Source organism: Oncorhynchus masou, chromosome 32 (genome assembly GCF_036934945.1).
Source record: "Oncorhynchus masou masou isolate Uvic2021 chromosome 32, UVic_Omas_1.1, whole genome shotgun sequence".
Lineage (NCBI taxonomy): Eukaryota > Metazoa > Chordata > Actinopteri > Salmoniformes > Salmonidae > Oncorhynchus > Oncorhynchus masou.
Genome location: NC_088243.1, coordinates 21,835,356 through 21,844,266, shown reverse-complemented (window position 1 = coordinate 21,844,266; position 8,911 = coordinate 21,835,356). Strand labels below are relative to the sequence as shown.

At 44.9% G+C, this 8,911-nt stretch overlaps 1 protein-coding gene across 1 annotated transcript in view; it reads right to left on the bottom strand.

The window, feature by feature from the left end:
* Positions 1-245: 245 nt before the first annotated feature.
* The window catches only part of LOC135525707 (sodium/potassium/calcium exchanger 4-like), a 42,550-nt gene continuing 33,884 nt past the window's right edge, over positions 246-8,911 (bottom strand). The window contains exons 12-17 of the mRNA XM_064953496.1: positions 6,064-6,220; positions 5,699-5,865; positions 5,334-5,448; positions 5,092-5,204; positions 4,920-4,985; positions 246-4,843 (exon numbers count right to left, since the gene is read on the bottom strand). Of these exons, the coding sequence (XP_064809568.1) occupies positions 4,691-4,843; positions 4,920-4,985; positions 5,092-5,204; positions 5,334-5,448; positions 5,699-5,865; positions 6,064-6,220 (771 nt within the window). The 3' untranslated portion in view covers positions 246-4,690. The remainder of the gene's footprint in view (positions 4,844-4,919; positions 4,986-5,091; positions 5,205-5,333; positions 5,449-5,698; positions 5,866-6,063; positions 6,221-8,911) is intronic.

Genomic DNA, 8,911 nt, shown 5'->3' with positions numbered 1-8,911 from the left:
TATGCCACACCTATCAGGTGGATGGATTATCTTGGCAAAGGAGAAGTACTCACTCACAGGAATGGAAAAACACGTGTGCACAGAATTTGAGAGAAATAAGCATTTTGTGTGTATGGAACATTTCTGGGATCTTTTATTTCAGCAAATGAAACATGGGACCAACACTTTACATGTTGCATTTATATTTTTGTTCAGTATAAGTACACATTGTAGGATCAAAGAAAGTAATTTTAAAGAGAACAGTAGGCATTTATCAACTGTATTATTTAATGTGTCACCCAGCTCATCCATCTCGTAGATAATCATGATTCATTTAACAATATACATAAATATTTTGAAATCATTTGATGATTATTGCTTTACAGTAAAATGCATTGGTTGGATACATCCATTTATAGCAAGACAAATACATTCAAGTTAAACACCAATGTCTTAAATTTAAGTTGTTTTTGTAATAACTCTATAGCCTACCTTTTATCAATTTTGATGAATTACCTTACGACCCTTCACTCACAGTGAATCAGGGAACATTCACTCAAGAGTCTCTCACAATTGTGTGTATAACAACAGAGCCAAAGTAGGTGTGTGTGTGCGTGTTATGTTCATGCATGCCATACCGTGCAGTCAAGTTTAATGGTGACTTCCTCTCAAAGTTTCTCTTTGACAAAGGTATTCACCAACAGAAGTGGGTATTTAGTGAGATATTATACTCCTTATAGAGCTATGATAAACATCAGTGCATTGTTTGTTTACTGACAACATGGATATGACCCTACAGGAGACCCTCAGCCCCACCTGGTGACAAATTATTTAAACTTAGATCTGCTCATCCATTCATTTGAAAATGTATTGTTACGATTACAAAAAATGCACATATCCCTTAGTTCATATGTGATAACATATAAAATCCATGGCACAAAATTATATTATTTTCATGACATGAGTAGAATGCTTTAGGGATGGAATAAATCAAGTGAGATTTGAAAACATTTAGCCACTTTTCCAAAATGTTTTTTTTTTGTTGCTTGGAGTTAAGAATTGCACACAAAAAATACAGGAGTAGAGGCTTCTATCCCGGTTACAATAAGAATATACAGTACAGAATAAAACACAAGACATCAATGAGACTGTAAGAGGATGGACAAATATCCAGGGCACAGGCAGGGCACCATTGTCTTATACCACCTGCCTTTAACACACCAGGGTTGTGTTCATTAGGCACCACATTTAAGAAATGGACTGAAACATGGAGGGGACTATCTGTTCTTGTCCAATAAGAAATTATTCTTTTAGTTTCTATTGCAAAATGTTTTCCATTGCGTGCTGTAATGAACATGACCCAGACCAGTACTAGAGCCTGCCCTTTGTTTGTTTGTTTATTTACCATGCACCTAAGGTGTAGGTGACATCATAACTCAGACCATAATAAACAGACCGTAGCAACATTCATCTGGCTTTCGTTCAACACTGACATTACCCTCCTGTCAGATCAGATCATCACTTAACATTTAACAATGCACCAGCTACTACCACTGAGACAAGAAAATGTATTTTGTGTGTGTGTGTGTTTAGGAGATTGCCTGTGTGAGCGTGTGTGTGTGAGCATGGGAGTAAATATTGGAAAAGTTTGTGTATGTGTACTTTGGGCGTGGGAAGTAAACATTTGACAAGTGTGTGTGTGTATTTTGTACATGCATAAATGTGTGTGTGTGTGTGTTTTGTGCATGCATAAATGTGTGTGCAAAAGTTCATGTACTTGTATAGTATAAATGCTTTCAGAAGCTTCAATAAATAAAAAAATTCTCAAATACATAATATACTGTACCACCCTTACCTGGTCCTCTTTTAATTGAGATTGCATACATGTGTTTATATAATACACTCAGTGGCTAGTTTATTAGTTATACCCATCTAGTACTGGGTCGGACAACCTTTGCCTCCAGAACAGCCTCAATTCTTCAGGGGATGGAAACATTAATTGGTATCAAGGGACCTAACGTCTGCCAGGAAAACATTTCCCACACCATTACACCACCTCCACCAGCCTGTTCCGCTGACACCAGCTGACACATTTGTCAGACCAGGTGATGTTTTTCCACTCCTCAGTTGTCCAGTGTTGGTGTTCGCGTGCCCACTGGAGCCACTTGTTTTTTTTAGCTGATAAGAGTAGAACCCAGTGAAGTCGTCTCTGCAATAGCCCATCCGTGACAAGGACCAAAGAGTTGTGTGATTCGAGATGCCGTTCTGCACACCATTGTTGAACTGCGCCGTAATTTGCCTGTTTGTGGCCCACCTGTTAGCTTGTACAATTCTTGCCATTCTCCTTCAACTTCTCATCAATGAGCTGTTTTTGCCCACAGGACTGATGCTGACTGGATGTTTTTAGTTTGTCACACCATTCTCGGTAAACACTAGACTGTCGTGCGTGAAAAGCCCAGGAGGCTGGACGTTTCTGAGATACTAGAACCGGCGCACTTGACACCGACAATCGAACCATGCTCAAAGTCGCTTAGGTCACTAGTTATGACCATTTTAACGTTCAATTGAACAGTAACTGAATGCCCCGATGCCTGTCTGCCTGTTTTATATAGCTGCCTGTTTTATATAGCAAGCCATGGCCAAGTGACTCACTGTGCGTAGGAGCTAACCATTGGTGTACCTAATAAACTAGCCACTGAGTGTGTATACCACACACTCCATCCAACGTCTGCCTTTTAACACAGACAACAGTGACAGAACCTTTCAACACTGAAACACCCAGTCATGACTGACACTGACACAGATGCCACCCTCTGCTCCCATAGTGACCCCTGAACTGGGTTGTGTTCATTAGGTACCAAACGGAAGAAAACGGACTGAAACAATAAGAAGCACTTTTTCGGTTTAAGGTGTTTTCCATTGTGTGCCCTGATGAACACGACCCTTAACAAGGTCAGTCAGATGGGCGGAGGGCAACTCAACTCGTAGCTGCCAATATTTGGAGGTTGACGGACGGACAGGGTAGTGATCCCATCACACTAAGCTTCTGCTCCGCAGGAGAAGTAAATAAATGTCCCATTGTGCATTTAGAGAAGACAAAATCACAACGAGAGAGAGCCAGGAGGAGAAAAAGAAGTGAGGAGGAGGAAGAGAAGGATTTGGAGAAGGGTCGGGGAAAGACAGAAGCAGTTTAAAATATCTACACAGGAACTGCATCCCACTTGCCCCTCCTTGCCCGACTGGCAGAATTAAGGTAGCACTGGGTTCACACCGAGAGAACCTCAGCTTGTGCATGACAGGTCGTATTTGCATATAAACAAACACACAACACAAAGAAGTGTACCATTGTGAAGCACAGATCCCCATCATCAGCAGCAGCACTTCAGCTCGCCAAGACGGACAGGCTGGAGCACAGGGAGGTGAGGAAACTGAATGGTTCTGTATTGTATCTGATGGATCGGGCCTCAGACAGAACACAAGCTGAAGGAGCTGAAGATATCAAACACACAATTAAGCAATCAAAACAAATCAACATGAACAACAATCAACACGCCAAAATAAATCCATGCTTTTCCTCAGCCAAAGCGGCTGGGCCCAAGTCCTGTTCTCTCGGTAAACTTGAGCTTTGTGTTAAATCAGCATCCACCAAGCACCAATGGGGCATAGTCTTCCAAGATGTGTTCTCCTCTCCACAGTGGTGCTGAATACTAATAGAGGAGACTCTCCTCCCTTCCTTGCAATGTCTCACCTACTTTCACTCACACTCAAACACAGGAAATGGCGTATCAATGTCCTGATCAGCAGTTTCTTGCAGTTGGAGTGTCCAGAAACAGAAGAATGACAGGTTCTCCCCTGGACTTCCCTCTTCCTGCCAGCGAAAGAGATAGGATTTGGCACATGCTGCCTCCCCCTCTCTCTCCTTATTGAACCACACAAAGGAAGTGCAACACTGAAAAATATAATATATTATGTCATATATATACTCTACTTCTTTTCACACGCAACATCTAAAGTGCAGTATGTTCATGAAATGTATGTTTGTTTTACTTCCAAATGAAGAAGATAATAGAATAAATCAAAATGGCAATACATGAAGAATTCATAAATGCTTGGGTCCTGTTCTTTAGTAGGGATGGAGGCCGGTGAGCTGCCCGACCCAAAACATATTTCTGAGACCGGATAAGATACACACAGAGGAGGACAGAAGTATAGGAAGTGTAATGGTGGTCCTGGGTTATGTTGTGAAGACGAGGAGGGTTTCAGCTAGATGGGTTCTGTGTAGAGGTGAGCTGTGTATCTCTCCTTTGGACGGTGAGTTGGGTTCTGGAGGGAAAGACAAAGAGTAGCCTTCTGTTCCTCTGGGTTAGTCAGGAGAATCCATACGGTTCTGTCGGTATCTCCTCTTCTCATTGACAGCAGAAAAACATGTAGGGAGAGTGTTTGGGGAACTGAATATATTGTGAATGAATGTATGTATCTAGGGATGTCTATATTATTGATAGATAGTGAAGGAATGGAAAAGGGATATAGCAAGGGCAGACATTTACGTCTGGAATGAAAAAGGGGTGTTAAAAGGAGTGTATGTCTGTGTGTGTGAGGGGGGGGGATTTCAGGATAGAAATGATTGAGTAGTTAGTGGCTAAGTTTAGATTCAGAGGGCTATGTGAGTCTATAATTCAGCAGGGACACCTGTCTGGTGGTGTAGGCCGTCCTACAGCTGCTCCAGACACATTGGCAGATTGACGAAGGTGAACACATTGTATTCGATCATGATGGAGAAACACAGGAAGATGACGTACATCACCAGCACGTACACACCCAGCTTCAGGTCCAACTTCCAATGATTCACATGGATCCCCAGAACCTGCAAGACACAGAGGGACAGACTGTTAGAGAGAGAGAGAGCGAAGAGAGCGAGAGAGACGTCTCCTTTAACTCACTGTCAGAAACACAGAGCCCAGAAGAAGCACCACAGAGTAGACCAGGCCTCTGCTATTGATCATCACCTAGAGAGAGAAAGAAAGAATTTTAGATCAAAAGGCATGAAGTATTGATAAGCAGTAGTAACATAGGCCCATTGAGGGGGAAACAGTAAAGACCAAGATTGTTTACCTCAGAACCATAGTCCACAGCCATGGTCTGTATCGCCCAGGGGAGCCCCAGTCCCACCAAGATATCAAAGACATTACTACCAATGGTGTTGGAAACCGCCATATCCCCAAGACCTAGAGAGGGATAGACATAAAGATATGGAAAATTATGTACAGACTATACAGTATACTGTACACTTGTACAATTTTTTAAAAGATTTTGAAGAGATACAGAGATAAGGAAAAAAGAGTGCAGTGATGTACCTTGTCGGGCAACGATCAGGCTAGCAATACAGTCAGGGACACTGGTGCCAGCTGCCAGGAAGGTGATTCCCATAATCACATCAGGGATGCCCAGAGTGTAGCCAATTATGGTGACCTGCACACAGACACACATTTAACGGATTCAAACAGAAATCTTCCAAACAACCTGCACCTTGGTTGGTAGCCTATATCTAGCACTGTGTCAGAGCTAGCTAGCGACTAGAAGAGAGAGATTCCCTACCTGATTGGTTATCAGGAAGTCTCATCACTGATAATTTGTATAAATATCAAACTTTTTCAACTCTGGTTTGGAACACAAAATGACAGTGACATGTAAGTTCTAAAGAATGTCCAACGTGTCTCACCATCCAGACCATGAAGTAGGAGAAGACGGCGATCCACACGGTGGAGAGGAAGAAGGAGAGCATGAAGAAGCGTTCCCAGCGAGGCTTGGCACAGTTTGGCACAGTGAAGTAGAGTAGCAGCAGGATGGGCCAGCAGATCAGCCACTTCACTGTCTCCCTGCAGCCACCTGGTGGAGGGAACAAGGAACAGAAGATCAGCTTCATTACAACCAATGGAGTACACTGAGGAGGTGAGTGTTCAGTTTCAGTAAGGTGTGAAAGTGTGTAAAAGTAGCTTATTGGTTTACCAGCCAATGTAATTGAAGATATAACACACATACATGCACACACACACACTCCCACACCACACACACACTCCCACACACCAGGGACGGTGAAGGGTGAATTCAGGGATTCTCCCTCCTCTTCCTCAACAGTCTTTTCCTCTGGTACAGTGCCGTTCTCCAAGGTCTCAGGTTTACCATCCGTGATCACCATGGTCACGTTGTCCACACCGTTAGATGCCTGCACCAACCTCTGTTGCTGCACACACACACACACACACACACACACACATTCAACATCTGTATGTATGTATGTATGTGTTTCCTCTCTCAAAACAGTTACTTTATTAGCTAGTAAACTTTTCTGAATATCCCCCAGGATATTTTCACCAACACAGTTCTGGTTCCACTAGATATGATGTGCCAAGTATGATTATAGCATGCAGTCCATCGGCTAATTATCACTTGAAGCTGTACTCCTCTCCTAGCTTTCTACAATAGTAAATCGTCCTACAATGTACTTTTCTCCAGTAGACCTAGCTTACTACCGGTAAGGTGAGGGCCCTGGGAGTGTGGTGCCAGGAAAGTAACCTCTCAACATCAACAAAACAAAGGAGCTGATCGTGGACTTCAGGAAACAGCAGAGGGAGCACTCCCCTATCCACATCAACGGGACCGCAGTGGAGAAAGTGGAAAGCTCCAAGTTCCTCGGCATACACATTACTGACAAACTGAAATGGTCCACCCAGACAGACAGTGTAGTGAAGAAGGCCCTGTCGGGCTGTATCACCGCCTGGTACGGCAACTGCACCGCCCGCAACCGCATGGCTCTCCAGAGGGTGGTGGGGTCGGGTCTGCCCAACACATCACTGGGGGCAAACTACCTGCCCTCCAGGACACCTACAGCACCCGAAGTCACAGGAAGGCCATAAAGATAATCAAGGACAACAACCACCCGAGCCACTGCCTGTTCACCCCGCTATCATCCAGATGGTGAAGTCAATACAGGTGCATCAAAGCTGGGACCGAGAGACTGAAAAACAGCTTCTATCTCAAGGCCATCAGACTGTTAAATAGCCATCTGTCACGTTCTGACCCTAGTTCTTGTGTTATTTATTTGTTTTAGTTGGTCAGGACGTGAGTTGTGTGGGCATTTTATGCTTTGTGTTTCTAGGTTGGTTTTCTGTGTTCAGCCTAGTATGGTTCTCAATCAGAGGCAGGTGTCGTTAGTTGTCTCTGATTGAGAATCATACTTAGGTAGCCTGGGTTTCACTGCCCCTCAGTCCAGAGGAATTTGTTAAGTCCAGAGGTGTTCCTCAGTCCTGTGGGCCTATTTATTAGGGTTCCCAGGTCAGGGTCAGCAGCAAGGGTTGCCGTTCCTAGGAGGCCACAGAGGCGGACTAAGAATATGGTGGAGTGGGGTCCACGTCCAGCACCAGAGCCGCCACCGCGGATGCCCACCCAGACCCTCCCCTATAGGTTCAGGTTTTGCGGCCGGAGTCAAAAACACAGGAAATAAAAAATGAGGCTCAGTGTGTGGCCTCCATGTGCCTGTATGACCTCCCTACAACACCTGGGCATGCTCCTGATGAGGTGGCGGATGGTCTCCTGAGGGATCTCCTCTGGGGAACGGGCGGGCCAGTCCATAGCATCAATGCCTTCCTCTTGCAGGGACTGCTGACACACTCCAGCCACATGAGGTCTAGCATTGTCTTGCATTAGGAGGAACCCAGGGCCAACCGCACCAGCATATGGTCTCACAAGGGGTCTGAGGATCTCATCTCGGTACCTAATGGCAGTCAGGCTACCTCTGGCGAGCACATGGAGGGCTGTGCGGCCCCCCAAAGAAATGCCACCTCACACCATGACTGACCCACCGCCAAACCGGTCATGCTGGAGGATGTTGCAGGCAGCAGAACGTTCTCCACGGCGTCTCCAGACTGTCACGTCTGTCACATGTGCTCAGTGTGAACCTGCATTCATCTGTGAAGAGCACAGGGCGCCAGTGGCGAATTTGCCAATCTTGGTGTTCTCTGGCACATGCCAAATGTCCTGCGTGGTGTTGGGCTGTAAGCACAACCCCCACCTGTGGACGTCGGGCCCTCATACCACCCTCATGGAGTCTGTTTCTGATCGTTTGAGCAGACACATGCACATTTGTGGCCTGCTGGAGGTCATTTTGCAGGGCTCTGGCAGTGCTCCTCCTGCTCCTCCTTGCACAAAGGCGGAGGTAGCGGTCCTGCTGCTGGGTTGTTGCCCTCCTACGGCCTTCTCCACGTCTCCTGATGTACTGGCCTGTCTCCTGGTAGCGCCTCCATGCTCTGGACACTACACTGACAGACACAGCAAACCTTCTTGCCACAGCCTGCATTGATGTACCATCCTGGATGAGGTGCACTACCTGAGCCACTTGTGTGGGTTGTAGACTCCGTCTCATGCTACCACTAGAGTGAAAGCACCGCCAGCATTCAAAAGTGACCAAAACATCAGCCAGGAAGCATAGGAACTGAGAAGTGGTCTGTGGTTACCACCTGCAGAACCACTCTTTTATCGGGGGTGTCTTGCTAATTGCCTATAATTTCCACCTGTTGTCTATTCCATTTGCACAACAGCATGTGAAATTTATTGTCAATCAGTGTTGCTTCCTAAGTGGACAGTTTGTTTTCACAGAAGTGTGATTGACTTGGAGTAACATTGTGTTGTTTAAGTGTTCCTTTTATTTTTTGGGGCAGTGTATATACTTTATTCTATTCTGTTCTACTGTATCTTTGTCTATGCCGCTCTGACATTGCTCATCCAAATATTTTTATATATTCTTAATTCCAATCCTTTTCTTTATATTTGTGTGTATTGTTGTGAAATTGCTAGGTATTACTGCACTGTTAGAGATAGAAACACAAGCATTTCACTACACCCGCAATAACATCTGCTAAAAACATGTATGTGACCA